The sequence below is a fragment of the Protopterus annectens genome, chromosome 2.part0, assembly GCF_019279795.1.
Source record: "Protopterus annectens isolate FY-2018-M chromosome 2.part0, PAN1.0, whole genome shotgun sequence".
Taxonomy (NCBI): domain Eukaryota; kingdom Metazoa; phylum Chordata; order Ceratodontiformes; family Protopteridae; genus Protopterus; species Protopterus annectens.
Window position 1 is genome coordinate 1,014,164,663 of NC_056728.1, and position 20,082 is coordinate 1,014,184,744.

At 39.2% G+C, this 20,082-nt stretch overlaps 1 protein-coding gene across 2 annotated transcripts in view; it reads left to right on the forward strand.

Annotated features, from left to right (window-relative positions):
* BMPR1B (bone morphogenetic protein receptor type 1B) overlaps positions 1 to 20,082 on the forward strand; it is a 781,127-nt gene that overhangs the window by 698,647 nt on the left and 62,398 nt on the right. For both annotated transcript variants that reach the window (XM_044061268.1, XM_044061269.1), the window contains exon 7: positions 16,030 to 16,222. In XM_044061268.1, coding sequence (XP_043917203.1) covers positions 16,030 to 16,222 — 193 coding nt within the window. The remainder of the gene's footprint in view (positions 1 to 16,029; positions 16,223 to 20,082) is intronic.

Consider the following 20,082-nt stretch of genomic DNA (forward strand, 5'->3'; position numbering starts at 1 on the left):
CTGTAGCACACTCCCTCACCCAGTTATACTCTCGGACATGCTCATTCACACACACACACACACACACACACACACACACACACACACACACACACACACACACACACACACACACCAAAGACACTTGCAAATATGGGTGCAGACACACACCGAGCACACATGCGTACATGTACATACAAACACACACACACACACACACACACACACACACACACACACACACACACACACACACACACACACACACACACACACACACACACACACACACACACACACACACACTACCTCTCCATGGGTATGTACCTGACCTTAACTTTTATGTGATCAGGGACAACTGTTTTTTAGCAATGTTAATTTACACAGTCGAGCAATTCTCTGAATTTCTTGACTGCATAAATTCCTTATCACAGGCATTTCCAGGGGAAAACACATGTCTAATTAGCATAGACTGTTCTCCCAGAATACATCATTAGCATACTGCATGGCCATGGAGACAGCCCACTGATGGCAGTAATGCTACACACTGGTGGACCTGTTTCTGAATCAGAAAGGGCCACTGCCAGTTGTAGCAACCTGAGTTAGGGCTTACCACTGGAAGCGGTTCTTTCTGAATCCCAGCCTTTGTCTTGCCCCCTTTTTTCTCATCACACACGTTATCAAAGCTGTGGTTCCTGTCTGTGCCTACTCATTTGTTAGAAAAGACTTAAACAGTATTCACTGCAAGTATCATTCAATATTTCTTTGCCCATTTATTCCTAGGATAATATTTGTTTCAGTGTGCTTTCAGAGGTGAACGTCTGGCCATTGTGAGTGTATTTTGTATATGTTTTGCACAAGTGTGTGCAGACTTCTATAAACACCCATGCATGTAAAGGTGTTGTATTTATCCTATTTATGAACTCCCGGTAAGGAGCAGAATAAAAACATCTATCAGGTGCAATGAATGGACATATTTTTCTTTTATTTATCTATACACCTGAAGCATCCTCAGAAAAAAACATACTCTGGGAACATCAATTAGCATTTATTTACCATCTTTATTGTTTGGTACATAATCTTGCAACTTACATCCTTGGAGTATTATCAGTCCTACAAACAATTGGAAAAATAAATTAAAGTTCAGACACCACACATGCAGAAACAAAATCGCCTTCAGAACACCCTAGTCCACTTAAGACACCTAAAGCAACATTAAACCCAAACCTATACTAAGTTTAAGAGAAAAAGTAAAATACAGTTTAAAAACTATATAAAATTGCATTTATTTCAGTATAAAAAAATACTTTCTCATACTACAAACGTGAAGGATAAATTCACTCACAGTGGTTACCTAAAGCAACCCATGGAAATGAAATATATTATTATTAAAATAAAAAGATCTCAAAATTGAAGAATAAGAAAGTAATGACTGACAATAAGCCAATCAGAAGTTGGCATAATCAGCAACAGTCCCATTTCTAAATCTCTAAACTTAGATTAGAATAATGAAAAACATATTACTAAGTTATGAAAATAGCATATTTTAATATAACCCTCTTGGACATCTAAACTACATCAAAAAATTCACCAAACCTACAAAAAAAGCATTAAAAGTACCTCAGAACTACAGTAGAAAACAGCCAAAGAGATACTCCATTAATTAGTTTATTCCATGGATAAAAATGTACTAAATCTACCTAAAATCCTATTGAATAAAACACTTACTCAGTTACTCAAGTGAAATAAATAATAAATCATTATTCAAACTGAAAAATAGGAAATGTATGCAAATGAAACACATTGGTCTGGTTTGTGTAACAAATAAAATATTGTATGCTGTATGATTAGAAAAAAAACACACTGAATAAGGAGAAACGGTCATCATCCACTTTTACTGTGTTCCTAGTACTTCGGCATCAAGCCTTCCAGGGAATAATCATGCACAAGAATGGTGTACTTTATATACATTTCACTACATTCATTATTCAATTCAATTATACAATATGATATATTATTAATTTTGGAACTTTGTAGCCCCGTGGGCTTAATATAGAGTTAGATTTACATGTATAGGATGAAATGTTTCAGTATGCATTATTTTATAAATGCATAGATATATAGGATGAATGATTTATATGTATAGGGTAAAATATTTAAATATTTAACCATTTGTTAATCTAAAGATGTACAGGTGCATTGGCATGAACTTTTTAAACTATTAAGTTAAATGCAATAGGAATGTAGGTGGTTGCATTTTTAAAGTTTTTGATGCACTTTAAATGTTTCTGAAGCACTTTAATTGCTCAGGATGCATTTTAGATTAAAATTTTCTTGACTCACTGGCTAATTGATCAACTATTGTAGGGTAAATATTTTAGTATTTGTTAATCTAGAGATGTATAAGTGCTTTTGTATGAACTTGCATTTTAAAAGTTTTTTTGATGCACTTTAAATGTTTCTGAAGCATTGTAATTGCTCAGGATGCACTTTAGATTTAAATTTTCTTGACTCATTGATTAATTGATCAACCATTGCAGGGCAAAATGTTTTAGTATTTGTTAATCTAGAGATGTATAATTACTTTTGTATTAACGTCTTAAATTATAATGTTAAATGCAACAGGAATGTAAGGGGTTGCACTTTATATGTTTTGATACACTTTGAATGTTTCTGAAGCACTTTACTGCTCAGGATGCACATTAGATTTTAATTTTCTTGACTCACTGATTAAATGATCAATTATTGCATAATTTAATTCAATAATGAACGTAGTGAAATGTATATAAAGTACACCATTCTTGTGCATGATTATTCCCTGGAAGGCTTGATGTCGAAGTACTAGGAACACAGTAGAAGTGGATGGTTACAGTTTTTCCAGTTGTTCAGTGTGTTTTTTTCTTTTTGTTTGGTGAGTTGGTTCGTGAAGTGGTGTTTTTGTATTATTAAGAAACTCAGATCAACTTTTTCCATAAACCTATAGCACAAAATATTTCATGTATTACACACCAGTGCCAAATGTTCTTTATGTATCTAGATACATATATTATAAATAACCGCCTGCATGCAAACATGCACACGTACACACAGACACACAAATATACACACACAAACGGTGGTGAAGAATATACTGATCAACAGTGAAGAATGTGCTCTGGAACACATTGATGTAGCAGCAGTAAAGGAAGAGCACACGCCAAACAACCAACAACACGTTATGGTAGAAGGTGTCCACCTAGAAAGATGGAACAACACTACACAGACATTTTGGTTGAAAAACAAAGTACATGAACATGATGAAATACTGGTTGGTTAGTAAGCTGCTTTTGAAATGAATGGGAAAGGCTGGTATGGAGGTACTTCATAAAAAAATAAAATGTGGAAATCAGTCTAAACTGCACAACTATTTCATGAAAGAAAACTGCTGCTTAAAAATTAAAAACAGTAGGGTGAAGGTGTTGTGAAGCTACTGCCTATGTACTCAGTGTGTTTAGAAATAGGATTAACCAGTATTATACCAAAGTTATCCATTCTAAAAGTGCTGGAAAACACTCTTAAAGCAGAGTACTGACAAGAACGCTGTCATAACACTTCAGAGAAGCAGTTCGATTTGTCCTTGAATTCCAAAAATAAGACATGACTTAGGTTTTCACAGGGTCAGCCACGGAGGAGAGGACGGAATCCAAAAAGTGAGCACTTCTAAAGGATGACCACATTCTCTAGAGCTGATAAGTCTTTATTAAGCACCAAACATGTATAAAAACACATACATACATACACAAAAACTGAAAGGTAGCTTCATGACATGACAAACTATACTTATATAAAGCATTGTTACAGTTTTTACTCTTTATATCATAGCCATGTTCATACATTTTAACTTTTATTTTTCTCTCAATTTTTCCTATGTAGAATGAAGTGCGCTTGTCACACAATGCTATATATACTACTCCACTTGTGATGCAATTTGCAAAATTATTACTTTTGATCCATCAGTCCCTACTGTCTAAATAAATATTCTGACCTGTTTTCAATAAATGACACTGCGAGCAACACCTACATTTAAAAATGCGTACTTGTCCCACATTGTTAGTTGTTTTACCATTCTTGCAACCTTCTAAAATATTCTTAATATAGGCACCGCTTCTATAGGTAAACTTGAGAGATTTATCAAAAATAATTTCTAAATCAGAGATGTTGGAAAATCTACCCCATTCTCTGTCTATGATTTCTCTAATAATACCTGCATCTCCGTTGTAATCTGTTATGAATGTTCCCTTCCTAATTATTTTGACTAATTGGAACCTCATGATCATAAGTTAAAAACTCATTCTCCTTCCATAATAGTGCTGCTAATCTAATTTTTCTACTCTCCATAACTTCATTCTTTATTCCTTGCAGTAAATTATTGGGGTATCCCCTTTCCTTAAACATAGTAGTAAAAAATGACACTCCTTAAGAAAATCGCTCTCATCTAACATCATTCAGCATCCCCTTACAAACTGTCCTGTCACTAAACCCCTTTTTTGATAAAAGGGATGGGCGCTCATGTAAAATAAGTACCAATCTGAGTATGCCTCTTTTCTAAAAACTGTAGATTTGAACCTACCATTTTATTTCTTAATAGTAATATCCAGATAATCCATGTAATCATATTTTATACCATAAGTAAGTTTAAAAAAAAAATGGACTTAGAAATATAATTAAAAAAATTCTAAAAACTTTTCTTCAGTCCCAATAAAAAATATACAAATATCATCCAAATAACATTTGTATAGGGTCCAATGACTTGCAAATTCTGAATTGAAAATATGTTTCTCTTCCCAATACGAAAGAATAATATTAGCATATGTTGGGGTGCATCTCACCCCTATTGCTACAATATTAAGTTGGTGGAAAAATTCTCCATTGTAGTATATATAATTATTCCTTAAAATCACATCTATTATTATTAAACATGTTTGGAATTCATTATTAGTACATTTCCCATTTTTGGCCAATGCATCCTCAAACCATGACATCCTCTCATTATGTGGTATAGATGTGAAAAGATTTACCACATCTATAGTGATAAAAATTATTTTGTCATTGTACAAGTTCTCATTAACACATTTTAGTAAATCCCATGAATCTTTTAATACATTAGCTCCCATCATAGATAACTTCTTAAGTTTAACATCTAAGAACTTTGCCAAAGGAGCAGTTACATACCCTTTTGATGACACTGTTGGTCTTAAAGGCGGGTCCAAAGGATTTTTGTGAACCTTTGGAATGCCAAATGTAGAGGGAACACTAGGATGTTCATCGTGTTTCACTGTTGCAGTCATTACTCTTGGGTTATCCTGCTGGCAGGCTACAGATGCAGCCGACGCCATTTTCTTCAGTCTTTCTTGCTGCGCGGTTCCCGAAGCAAAAGCAGTTTGCAAGTGCCGGTAGGCCGACTCCTGAGATTTTCAAAGCTGAATTTCAAAACCGAAGTCTTCATTAAAGCTAAGTACCCTGTTGGGGAAACTTTTTTCTTGCTCCAGACTGATGTCAGAAAAAAGTTAACAATTGTATTTCTTGTGGGAAGCAAATACCTCATAAGGATTTTCACTCTTACTGTATTCCTTGCCTAGGCCCTGATCACAATGTTGCTAGCTGTCGGTTTTGTGCTAGATTCAACCAATGCACTATCAAGCGTCGGTTCGATTTTGCATTTCATTACTTTGGCCGAAGATTTAATTATATAATGCCGGCGGAACAGCCGACAACCGGAGCTTACAAAAAACGCAAGGACAAGGATAGGCATTCGAGGTCCAAAACCAACGACGAAGCCTCTTCTAGGCCAGTTACCAGTTCGCCGGTTCTCAGTGAGGTGCTTTCGCAGCCCCTGGCACCCACTACCTCAGAGCCACAGGCCGCTACTGACTCCCACGTGGAGCCAACTGGGCCTCTGGAAACTCAAGGCATTGGACACTCGGAAATCAATCCCTCAGATGGGTCCGGAGCCGCTGAGCAGGCATCGACTTCTGAGGGTGTCTTCAGACCTACACAACTATATATTAAGCCATCCTCAGCTTCAAAGACAAGGACTAAAGCAGCTCTAAAGACTGCCATGCCTAAAAAACAGATGCTCAAAATGGCTGAAGACCTAATTACTTTGATCAGGGGCTCCCATCCCCCTCCTGATAAGAGGCCTAGGCAAGAGACAGAGTATGATTCTTCTGATCAGGTATCTATTTCTTCTTATTCCTCTTCTGAACAGGATTTCTCCATGCTTCCCTAGGAGGATTTTGATGCTGAAGAATCCATTCCTTCAGCCTCTCCTCCTGAGGACTATTCCTTGGGGGGAAACGCTGCATACTATGAGGGAGCATTTCCACTGGGAGAGCCAAGATTATTCTGAATCTAAGAAAAGGCTCAGAGACTTCCTGCTTCTTCCTCAGCATAGACCCCTTGCCATTCCCCCTGTTTTAGACATTGTAGATGATGTATTTTCAGAGTCCGGACTATCCCCTGAATCTTTACCCCCTGCACCTGCTAAGCCAGACAGATACTACAGGTTCTCATAAATTCCTATATAAAAACCCCGCTGCTGACCCAGAAACTATATCTCAGGGTCCCAAGGGAGTTAAGGCTTCCACTGCAAAAAACCCTGTCCCCTCTGATAGGGATTCTAGGGCTCTAGACAGATGGGGGAAAAAAGTATACACTTCTGCCACCCTGGCTGTAAGGGCTTTAAATTGTCAATTTCATATGCTTAAATATCAGCAATATTTAATGTCATTAGTTAAACAGAAAATGTTGACAAATACTGAATGTTCAGAGAACAAGGAATTGCAGGATTTATTGCATGCAACTGAACAAGTGGGAAAGCATACTTTGCAATGTGGTTATGATTCACTGGAGGCCTCTTGCAGGGCCGCTGTTACAGGTTCTGTTATTAGAAGGCATGTTTGGTTAAAGGAACAAAATCTGCCTGATCATGTTAAAGCAAAATTATTAGATGCACCATTACAGCATGATACTTTGTTTGGTACTAAAGCAGAAGAGGTGTTGAAAAAAATGGAGGATAAAGCAAAATCCATGCAGACAGTCAAGGATTTCTTACAGGTACAGCCACCCAGGTTTAGCAGAAACTGGTCTTCTAAAAATTGGCAGATCTCAGCCCCAAGGCTCATACAGGCCTAAACAATGGGGTGCTCCTACCTCCAAAAGCGGAGAAGACAAATTACAGCCTTACAGGAAACAGTCCCAATGACATTCCTCTACCAGTTCCAAGCAGTTTCCTTTTGACAGCCCCCTTAGGGGGAAAACTAGCACTTTTTTCATCAAATTGGCAAATGGTTACCCAAGACAAATAGGTTCTGAACATAGTGTCCCAAGGCTACAGGTTCCATTTTCACACCCTACCAAGGTCAAAGGGCATGCCAGACCTGTCACACAATCAATGGGCAGAGGCACAAAAACAAATTACAGCCCTCATGGACATGAGGGCCATTCAGCAAGTACCACAACAAGAGCAGGAGCAAGGATTTTACTCCAGACTTTTTCTCGTGCCTAGGAAGGACAAACCCTGGAGACCAATACTGGACCTGTCTATACTAAATATGTTTCTGGAAGTTCCAAAATTCAAGATGTTGACTGTTCAGCAGCTGCTACCCATGCTGGGCAAGAAGGCTTGGCTCGTAACTTTGGACCTAAAAGAGGCTTACCTGCATGTCCCAATCGGACAATCTTGCAGAAGATACCTCAGATTCATAGCTGGCTCAATGCATTACCAATTCTCTGCACTGCCCTTTGGCTTATCTACTGCGCCCAGGGTCTTTACAAAATGCCTGGCACCAGTAATTGCGTTTTGCAGACAAAAAGGAATTCAAATTTATCCCTACTTGGACGACTGCCTAATTCAAGCAGAGAACAAAGACACTCTTCTAAAGCATCTGGCATTTGTAAAAAGATTACTAATTGGCCTAGGGTACACAGTAAACGAAAAGAAATCAAAACTAGTGCCCTCTCAAGAGATAATATTCCTGGGCGCAAGCTTAAATACAACTGCCCAGATGGCTTATCTCACGCCAAACAAGCAAAAACAACTGACTACTTACTTCAAGAAATTAGCAACAAAAACCCACTTATCTGCAAGGAAAATCCTGCAGGCCTTGGGTTTCATGGCATCCTGCATTCTACTAATTCCATATGCCAGACTGCATATGAGGAAACTACAATGGTATCTGAAAAGTGTTTGGACTCAGCATTGCCACAGCCTGGAGACAGTAATTACACTCATTCCCTGCCTACAACAGGAGTTTCGATGGTGGGCAGAAGCCTGTCACCACAACAAGGGTCTGCCATTCAGTTTACCCACAGCCAGACAGACACTGACAACAGATGCATCAGATTATGCCTGGGGGGCCCATATGGCAGGAAAATGTATTCAGGGCACATGGCCTGCAAACCAGATGCATCTTCACATCAATCAAAAAGAGATGCTAGCTGTTCAAAATGCCCAGACAGCTTTCAAGGACCTACTTCATCCAGGACAATCACTGATAAAGACAGACAACACTATGGTCATGTGGTACATAAACAAGCAGGGAGGTACTCATTCCTACCCCCTCTGCAGACAAGCAATGATCTTATGGGACACAGCATTGGCCTTTCAAGTTCACCTGCAAGCACAATTCCTGCCAGGAAAAACAATTACTCTGGCAGACGAACTAAGCAGAAACCTCATGGATCCCCACGAATGGAAACTGGATCCGCAAGTCTTCAGGATGATAAGGAAATGGGGATGCCCAGACAGAGATCTATTTGCCTCCCCTCACAACTGTCAATTGCAGAGATTTTGCACAAGGATTTACCACAAGCAAGCATGGAAAGTGGACGCCCTATCATTCAGCCGGAAAAATCTAACAGTATATGCTTTTCCCACACTACCTCTCCTTCCCAGAGTTCTGATTGCACCAGACTGGCCACGCCAGCACTGGTACCCAATCATGAAGAGCTTGTCTCAAGGTCCAGCATGGACATTGCCTCAAACACCTCACTTGCTGACCCAACAAAACAATCAGATCCTGCACAGCCAACTCAGGACCTTAAATCTGGCAGCATGGCAGATAATGTAGCCATTCTGAACACTCCTCTTTCAAAAGCTGTTATGGATGTTATCTTGGAGGCCAGGAGGCCCAGTAGCAGAAAGTCTTATGCAGAAAAATGGAAGAGAATCTGTGCTTGGAATCAGGAACAAGGCATTGACATGTCTGTACCAAACAATCCTCAGATTTTACAATACCTGACTGAGATGCTGAACAAAGGCCTTTCATTCTCATCAGTTAAGATTCATGCCTCTGCCATTTCTGCACATTACAATAAGGAACCACCTATCTTTTCTCACCCTTTAATAAGGCAGTACCTCAGAGGGACCAAAAACATTAGGTCTCCAAGGAGAGCACCAATCCCGGCCTGGGACCTCAATTTTGTTTTGGAAAAACGCACACTGCCTCCTTTCGAGCCAGCATCAACAGCGGATATTAAATTCTTATCCTGGAAAACAGCTCTGCTCCTAGCCATTACCTCTGCAAGGCGAGTCTCGGAGTTTCAAGCACTCATGGCTGTGGAACCTTTCATCATTTTTCATCCTGACAAGGTTTCTCTGAGGACAAACCCTACATTTATGCCTAAGGTGGTGTCCAGTGTGGCCCTCAATCAAACCATTCACTTGCTTACCTTTTACCCAAATCCACAGAACAAGGGTGAGAAAATTCTGCATTCTTTGGACATACACAGGCAGTTACGCTTCTACTTGGACAGAACTAAAGCTTTCAGAAAGACTGAGCAGCTTCTAGTGTCATATGCTGCAGGATCACAAGGAAAGGCTATCTCAAAACAGACTATTTCTAAATGGATAGGCCATCGCATCCGTTTCTGCTCTTCTCAACATGGCAAATCAGTGCCTAAGGCATTAGGCCTCATTCCACCAGAGCAGCAGCCACTTCAGCAACCTTCCTCAGGGGAGTACCAACCAAAGAAATCTTAGAGGCTACAACTTGGAGTTCAGTGCACACCTTTACAAAGCACTACCACTTGCATCTCTACTCTAAGTCCAGAGCAGGCTTAGCCACTGCATCACTGCAGGGCCTCATAGTCTCTCCTAATCCTATTTAGCCCAGCCACCCTTCCTTAGCTTTGGGATTCAACCCAAGAGTAATGACTGCAACAATGAAACACGATGAACATAGTACAGTTGTGTACCTACCATAAATGTAGATGTTCGAGTGTATTCACTGTTGCAGTCCAGGTTACCCACCCACCATCCCCCTTCTCTTTGCTGGGACTTATCTGCACTTCTCTATCCCATACAACCGTTTTGGTGTATTTGCTTGTAGATGAAGGAAATGTTATTTTTGTGTATGCATTTCTTATTGATATATTTTTCAGCCTACCTATTTGGGGCACCTGACATCTGGGGCAAGAAAAACTGAAGAAAATGGCATCTTTTATACCCCCGGCGCACTGACGTCAGGGAAGAGATGACAGCAACTGACGCCGGACCTAGACTTTGGAATTCTGGCCGACTGCGGGTAGCCTGCCAGCAGGATAACCCAAGAGTAATTACTGCAACAGTGAATACACTCGAACATCTACATTTATGGCAGGTACACAACTGTACTTTTGTCGTTGTGTAAATACTTAAATGTATCTGTCTATTGTTCCCTCTAACATCATTCAAAGTTAAGAAAATCTTTTTATTGGCAATGTTAACGTCATTTATAGAAACTCTGGTGTAGTCGGTGTTGTCCTCTAAGATTTTCATCATTTTTGCTTCATATGGGAAATTATCCATGAAAACTGTACCACCTCCTTTGTTTTGCCTTATCAGTCTTAAAAGTTTATTTTTCCTAAGGTCCTCTAATAGGCGTATTTCATCTGTAGTCAAGTTAAGAATCACTTTATTCTGTTGAATACCTCTTCTTAATTCTTTTTCTGATAACGCCTCAAAATTTTTCAGCTGTGGGTGTACTGGTGGGTTGAAAGTACTCTTCCTGTTTAAAATATTAGTATTATCTATTCATCTTTCTTGTCTGTTAAAAAGCAGATCTAAGTTTCTAAGAAGTAGTTTCAAGTTTATTATAACTTTACTAACGTCTGATTTCTTCCTGAGAATGAATTTAAAACCTTTAAAAATAATTTAAAATGATTTTCATTGATGAACATATCACTGTAATTAAAAATGTGATATCTTTTAAAAGTATATCTATAAATATCCTTTGTAATCCTATCTTGAGGTGGGGTACTAATAGTTATCTCCTCCACTGGTTGTCTCAGAAGTACCTTTTCCCTCTTTTGTAGCTGTAATACACTGGTTCCCTGTTCTTTATCATCGCCTATCTTCAGATAGGCAAAAACTCTAAAGGGTTCTTCAGATTGTAAGGGGGTCTTCTCATGTCAAAACTTTCCTCATGAAATTGTGCATCTTGATTTTTTTGTTCCCTACCTTTTTTTTCAGCTTCGCCATAAGAGTTTAAATAAACCTTAGGTTTAGGGTAGTAAGTTTGCTCTCTGTATTCCTTTAAGTTTCATTCTACATAGGAAAAACAGAGAGAAAAATAAAAGTTAGAATGTATGAACAAGGCCGTGATATAAAGAGTAAAAACTGTAACAATGCTTTATATAAGCATAGTATGTCATTCACGAAGCTACCTTTAATTTTTTTGTGTATGTATGTTTTTTATATGTATTTGGTGCTTAATAAAGACTTATCAGTTCTAGAGAATGTGGTTGGCCTGCAGAAGTGCTCACTTTTTGGATTTTATAGTAGTAATGGTGACTTGAGCATTTTTATCTCTCGACTTTTTGGTTAGGAGAGGAAGGAAGCTTTGGCCTTCATATAGTTTCTTATCAATGGAGGATAGGAATGTGTTCAGAGCATTAAAGACTGCTTGTGCAGTTTAGAGGCTTAGAGTTCTCTATGCAGACCTCTGAACTGTTCATAGTTTAGCAGAATGTCTACATGCTTTTGTCTGTTAACCAGAAAATGTGAGGTTTTTTGACAAATCATTGAGGACTGAAGTTATTAAATAATGCCATTTGAATTTCAGATGTCATACCTTTCAGAAAATGCATGGTAATGCAAAACCCATTATGTTTGCAACTTTCTAAGTTTATAAAAGCAATATTTAAGATCAGTTTGTGACTTTGAGATTTTGTCCTCTAATTATTTTGGTTTTGTTCATAATTCTTGAGGTGGGAGGTTGAGATGTTGGACTCCATGACAGCTAAGCCTTGGGAAGTGAATATAAATAGGCCAGCATTCCATCATCCGCCTCTGCGATAGGGAAGAAGAAGAAATAGTTTCACGGATGACCATCTTCAATCAAACGAATGTTCACGCATCTGTATCGCCACTCAGTAACAGCTGTTGGGGATCTGACCGGTACCCCTGCCCATATCAGATGTTAAGCAAATCCTCCTGAGAGACAGTAAGGGTAAACTTTGGGTGAAGATAGGCCATGATTAAATGATTCTCCCATTTTTAAAATAGGCAGCCAGAAGTTTTGCTTCTTATGGAATATCTTATATTGTTGCTTTACTTTTAAATTGTTAATAACTATCCTCCAACTCTATTGTAAATATTTTCCCCACAATTTCTGTTTGTATTTATCCACAAATAATATGCAAAATTACTTTTTTGCTTGTACTGTAATTTTTTTTTGTTTGTTCTTTTTTTTTTTTAATCTGATGGAGCTTTTTTTCCCGGGCCTCTGCTGAAAATGGGTTCCTGACCCTGTCTGACTTTCCCAGTCACTAAATGTTAAATAAATAAATAAATAAATAAATAAATAAACTTCACAGAAAGTTACAAAAAAATGAATAAACAAATACCTGCAAACATCATTTAAATGTATTTGGAAGACAGCAATGCTAAGTATTTCAGAAGCTGTCAGGGTCTCTTACGCCTAAGTTTACAGTACTAGTTTGAAATGGAAAACTGCAGAATCTAATTGTACTAGTGCCTTTCTTTGTGTGTCATTAAGCAGAACTTTCTCTGAGTTGTATACATAACATAACACATTGTATAGCTGAAGAAAAAAGAAGTAACTGTCTATGCCAGATAAGCTGTTCCATTTTACATGAGCTAACAGAAGTGACTCAGGTAACTTTAAGAATCAAATTGCAAATAAAAAAAAAATGCTTAAACACTGATCTTGTACCCCCCCCCCCCCCCGCTGTTGAAGAATGAGATTGTTCGACCCTGCTTTTTTAAATATGAAAGCTAAGTGTCTGACTTTCCTCCTAGAAATCATTCACTAGTAGGGAGCTAGTTCTTTTCAGCAGTAGAGAATAGATATGTGCAAAACAGTAGATTTCCTGTCCCTACATCTACAAAAGAAGCAAAACTCCATAATACCTCTCAACTGTCCAGATTTTCGCAGAATGTCCAGACTTTTGTCACATATTTTTGGTCTGTTTTGCATAAAATTTTAGTTTTCTGGCAGATCATTAACAAATCATTGAGGGTTGAAGTCAGAAAATAACGATAGACTTTTAAGTTTCAGACTTCATACCCTTCAGAAAATTCATACTAATGCAAAACCTGTTATTCTATCAACTTTCTAAGTTTATAAGAGCAATATTTAAAAACTGTTCCCCATTTGGGCCTTTGTTCCCCCATTATTTATGGCTTTGTCCAGATTTCTTGCTGTAAGAGGTATGTCATGTAGATTGCTTTGTCACTGTGCATATCTGATTTCCCCTTGCTTGTCTGTATCAATGCACTTGTGAATACTGTAGGTAACAGTCAAGCAAAACTGAGAGGAGCATAATCTGGCACATTGTATGACAAGACATAACTTTTTTAGAAATAATTAGTGCATTAGTCTGGGCTTGTTGCATGAATTTGTCCATTTAGCAATAGTTTGTGCTATTGTTCATATGTTTTGCATGTTTTACTGTTTGTATGGTTTCATTTAAGTTATAGAAAGCAACTTTTTCTGGAGATGTATTAATGGGCCATGTTTTGAATATTTTTAAAATGAGAGCAACACATGGCAATGAATGCTGAAGTTCATTACTTGTTCATCTGCCAGTCACAGGGCTGGATTCGAGCCACAGTCAGATCTGCTTATACTTAGAAACCGCTATGTATTCAAAATGGTCTGGTCTTACCTGCAAGAAGGATTTCCAGTGATCCCAGTGCTGCTAGTGTAGAGGGAAGCCCTGACAACTGCCCAGGCAAATGGAGTTTGACTAGCGATTCAGGTACTTAATACTACTAGTATGAAGGATGGGCGGGCTTATCCTGGAGAGACAGAGCAGCAGTTGTTAATAACCTCATGCAACTAAATGCTGTTAGCCTTCAGAACACATTTGCAGACATTTGCTGTTGCATGAGGCACCACTGCTGCAGTGATGTGGTGCTCTCATCCCCTCAACTCCACCTAGGGGCTGAGGTTAGGGCAATCAAAAATGATGTTATTGTGATGCCAGTGACAAACAAAGCCCCCTCAAGGCTACCTGAATAATACTCGTCAGACACCTCTTATCTTGGTTCCATTTTAAACCCCTGCAGTGAACATATGAGAGACGTGAGGGTGAAAAGGGAAAGAAAATTGCATAGAAAAAAAATATGAAGGGTTTACATATAACTGAAGGACACAAATGATGACAGAAGTCCAAAACATAAATAAGCACAAGGTGTCAGTATTGACAATGTAATAGAATAAGACAAGTGATCCAAAAATAGTCGTGTGAAGTACTCAGTCACATTTATGACTCATCATTACACATTAAATAATCTGGATCCCTTATGCACCGGACACTTAAGTCTTCCTTAATGCATATTACTTTGATGTAGGGGTTGCAATCGTAGCTGCTCTGTGCTTCTACAGCTAAATATCCGTGTTTATTTCTGAAACATGAATTCTCTTTTGGTATCCCAAAGAAAGCAAAAAGCAGTGCACATGACACAGTCTTCTCTAACATTGCCGAAACATCATACATGTCTAATGATGACATGCTTAAGGGAATAGCCCTTTTTATAAGTTGAAAAAGGTGAATGTGATTTGGTTACTCAAAGGCTGGAGCACAAAGTATGATGGTTACTCAAAGGCTGGAGCACAAAGTGTGATGGTTACTCAAAGGCCAGAGCACAAAGTGTGATGATTACTCAAAAGCTGGAGCACAAAGTGTGATGGTTACTCAAAGGCCGGAGCACAAAGTGCGATGGTTACTCAAAGGCTGGAGCACAAAGTGTGATGGTTACTCAAAGGCTGGAGCACAAAGTGTGATGGTTACTCAAAGGCTGGAGCACAAAGTGTGATGGTTAGTCAAAGGCTGGAGCACAAAGTGTGATGGTTACTCAAAGGCTGGAGCACAAAGTGCGATGGTTACTCAAAGGCTGGAGCACAAAGTGTGATGGTTACTCAAAGGCTGGAGCACAAAGTGTGATGGTTACTCAAAGGCTGGAACACAAAGTGTGATGGTTAGTCAAAGGCTGGAGCACAAAGTGTGATGGTTACTCAAAGGCTGGAGCACAAAGTGTGATGGTTACTCAAAGGCCGGAGCACAAAGTGCGATGGCTACTCAAAGGCCGGAGCACAAAGTGTGATGCTATTAGGGAGTATAATAGTAATGCTATGGGTAAGGTGAGACAAGGTACCAGATTAAGGGAGACAAGTTACACCAGACATTACTGCAGAAGAATGAATTTCAGGTGGTTGCTAAAACATCTGGGACATTAAAAAAATCATTGGATACTTAACTCAGCAACCAACTAGATTTATGTTTTCCTTTTGCTGGTATTTTATGACAGGATAATATAAAAAGCAATACAGATGGAAGACTGAAAGGGTATGAGTTGGAAAAGCAGGGGAGGCAGTGAAAAGACTAGTGGAATAAGGAAGGGGGTTAGAAGAGGCAAAGAAAGATAGATGCAATGGTGACTTGCAAAACAAAAATGACCAGGGAATTGCTTAAATATTCATTCACACCTTGTAAATACATGTATTTGGATTCTGATGAGTGTACTTTTGTACAAGATAACATGTAACATACTTTTATTGGCAGGTACAAAGAACTATAGCTAAACAGATTCATATGGTGAAGCAAATCGGGAAAGGTCGCTATGGAGAAGTGTGGATGGGAAAGTGGCGTGGAGAAAAGGTGGCAGTCAAAGTGTTCTTTACAATGGAAGAAGCCAGTTGGTTCAGGGAGACAGAAATTTATCAGACTGTGTTGATGAGACATGAAAATATTTTGGGTAAGTGAACACAGAGCATTCATTCAACATACTTTTTAATGATACTGTCTGTCTTCAGAATTTAGTAATCTCTGCACTTTTAAACTGTGGATAATATAGTATGAACTGTATATAAGTTGTTCACTGATTGTAAATGTTTTACTGCTCTCGATCTCTTTTTCTAGAAGAAAGGTTTTGCCATGCTAGTACAGCAAACTATGCTGTCAGATGTGATTGTAGCACAAACTAAGTACTAGCAGGAACTGTACCAATAGACACGGTGCTTCTGGGAATGAGCAACAGCAGCAAGGTACTACATCAGGAAACAGTCTAGTTTTTCAGTAGAAAGTCTGTTGTCAGCACTTTTTATTTCAAGTTAGGCTTGCCCTTTGTATCCCCAGATAAACCTTTAAGTAGACATGTGGGGGGCATGCTCATAGGCTATATATGTGAAGAGGTAGGCATGTGGAGGGCATGCTCATAGGCTATATATGTGAAGAAGTAGGCATTTGCAGGGGCGTGCTCATAGGCTATATATGTGAAGACATAGGCATCTGCAGGGGCATGCTCATAGGGTATGTATGTCAAGAAGTAGGCATGTGCAGGGGTATGCTCATAGGCTATGTATGTGAAGAAGTAGATATGTGTGGGGGCATGGTCATAGGCTATTTATGTCAAGAAGTAGACATGTGTGGGGGAATGCTCATTGGCCATGTATTTGAAGAAGTAGGCATGTGCAGAGGTATGCTCATAGGCTATGTATCTGAAGAAGTAGGCATGTGCAGGGGCATGCTCATAGGCTATGTATCTGAAGAAGTAGGCATGTGCAGGGGCATGCTCATAGGCTATGTATCTGAAGAAGTAGGCATGTGCAGGGGCATGCTCATAGGCTATGTATCTGAAGAAGTAGGCATGTGCAGGGGCATGCTCATAGGCTATGTATCTGAAGAAGTAGGCATGTGCAGTGGCATGCTCATAGGCTATGCATCTGAAGAAGTAGGCATGTGCAGGGGCATGCTCATAGGCTATGTATCTGAAGAAGTAGACGTGTGGGGGCATGCTCGTAGGGTATGTATGTCAAGAAGTAGGCATGTGCAGGGGCATGCTCATAGGGTATGTATGTCAAGAAGCAGGCATATGCGGGGGTATGCTAATAAGCTAAGTATGTGAAGAAGTAGATATGTGTGGGGGCATGGTCATAGGCTATTTATGTCAAGAAGCAGACATGTGTGGGGGCATGCTCATTTATTTATTTATTTATTTAAATTTGTTGCCCGGGAGTGTCCGACTGGACGTAGGTCCATTTTCAGCGAAGGCCTGGGGAGAAAAGCTCCACAGTTAAAATAAACAGACAGTATTTACATTGGATTACATAGTGGTTAACAATTTACATAGCAATTACTTACAACATATTTACAGATGAAGAACATAGTACATCAGTAGACAACTAGAATCTTTATCTGTGAAGTGCATACCAGACATTAACAAATGTTACAAGAAGAAGAAGTTTGTGCTGTATAATAAGTACTGGCTTATGAGCATCTGAGCTTGCTATAATCAAGGTAGTTAGTGGAGTGGAAAGAAAGGTAGTGGTTGGATGGGGTGGATGATATTAGAGTGGGAGTTGCAAGGGCATAGCCAGCATGTTTTTAGTTGCGCTTTCAGTAAAGTTTTGAAGTGGGTGCATGATGGTATGGAGGTAATTGTGGGTGGGAGGGAGTTCCATAATTTGGCTATGGCACAGGAGAATAGTGCTTCACCAGCAGAGTTATTGGCTTTAGTGATCTGCAAGTGATTTTTGCTGCTGGATCTTAGTGGTCTGGAGGTGCGATAGGGTTGGAGTAGATTCTGGAGGGATGGGACATTTAGTGGATGGTTTACTAGTTTGTGGGCGAGTGAGAGTTGATACCACTGAAGGAGGTGAGGGAGTTCAAGCCAGCCCAGTTCAGCAAGTGAGATACAGTGGTGACTACGGTAGGATGCCCCTGTGGTGAATTTGGTGATTTTGTTGTAGCAGGTCTCTAGCTTGTTTAGATCACATTGCCTTAGGTTGGTATATATTGGAGAGGCATAAAGTAGGGTGGAGATAAGGTGGGAATTTGCTATTGAAATCTTTGCTGCTTTGGTGAGAAATTGCTTATTTCTGTATAATGCTCCTAGTTTTTTGTGGACTTTTTTTATAGTCGTGGATATGTGAATGTCAAATTTTAGTTTATTGTCTATTTCCACTCCTAGCAATTTGGTGTGTTCAGTTGGGTATATAGTGGTGTTGTCTTTTGCCGTGATGTTAAAGTGAGAGTTGTTTTGAGTATGTTTGGTGGGTTGGAAGATGAGTAGTTTAGTTTTGTTTGGGTTGAGTATTAATCGGGCATCGGATAACCATGTTTCAACAGAGGAAAAGGCTTCCTGTGTGACTTTTGCAGTTTTGGTAGGGACTGGGCTGAGCAGATGATGGTCGAGTCATCTGCGTTGTATGAGTGTGCCATGTTTGGTGGCAGAGGCTAGATTATTGGTGTAAACAGAGAAGAGTAGGGGTCCAAGGATGGATCCTTGGGGAACCCCTATGGAGACAGGTAGTTGGGGAGATATGTCATTCTGCCATACAACGGATTGTTGGCGGTCAGACAGGTAACTCTGAAACCAGTTGGTGACCGATTGTGAGAAGGATAGGTTATTGAGGACAGACATAAGTTGTTTGTGTGGGACCATGTCAAATGCTTTAGATAGGTCTAGGAAAGTAGCAGAGGAGAGATAGCCATTGTTTATATGCTGAAGGATAGTGTTAGTAAAGGAGAGTAAGGCAGTGGTGGTGCTATGGTTTGGTCGGAAACCATGCTGAGTACTGGAAAGGAGGTTGTTAGTAAGGAGGTAGTCTGAGACCTGAGAGTGTATGCATCTCTCTAGATTGGCCATGTATGTGAACATGTATCTCATTGGCCATGTATCTGAAGAAGTAGGCATGTGCAGGGGCATGCTCATAAACTATGTATCTGAAGAAGTAGGCATGTGCAGTGGCATGCTCATAGGGTATGTGTGTGAAGTCAGTGCACAACAGTCATAACATATATACTGCTATTAACATAATACCCAATTTGCTGTATTAATGTCCAGCTTGAAGCCTGAAGAAATACCCGCATAATCTGTTTAGTGGTAACTGTCATTATGAAACTATTTTGCTGCCATTTCTAGTGAATTTAGAGAAAAAAAAAGAAAGATATGACAGTATTGTCCAAAATCCCATAGACTCCAGGTGCTGGCACAGGCCAAAAAAAAAAAAAAAACAACAAAAGAATTGCTCACCAGAATAAATTTTGAATGCAGTCGTCGTGGTTAACAAATTGACTATATTGGTCATTCCTAGAAAGAAATGTCATATAAGAGGATTTGAGGCCTTCACACTCAAAATTCACATTCAGTCCCAGATGAAATTGTTCAGTTATTGTTATAAAGCTCTCAGCTGCTCTACAAATGCTACTCAAAAACATGTTATGATCAAAAACAGAGGTGCTTAGGCATAATGCAACCCAAAGCATTGCAGAAAAAGAAGAGGGAATGTATCTATTTATTTATTTTTAAATTTGTACATAAGTATTATCCATCATATCCAGGTGAATGGGCTGATACATCAGGACTATGCAACCTATAATCCATGCAAAAAAGAAGCACAAGCTAGCCACTTAGTGGTGTAAATATTGACTCTAGATGATAGTCACCCCATGAGCAAAAATGAGGAAAAGGGGGTTGTGGATATTGATATAAAGTGTGAAACACTGAAGAAACAAGAAATGAGTAAAATGAAAAAAGAAATGATGTAATGAGAACAAAACAGTCTGAGTCCGACGTTCAAAGAGAGGAAGACTACAGGGCTTTGTATGGAAACA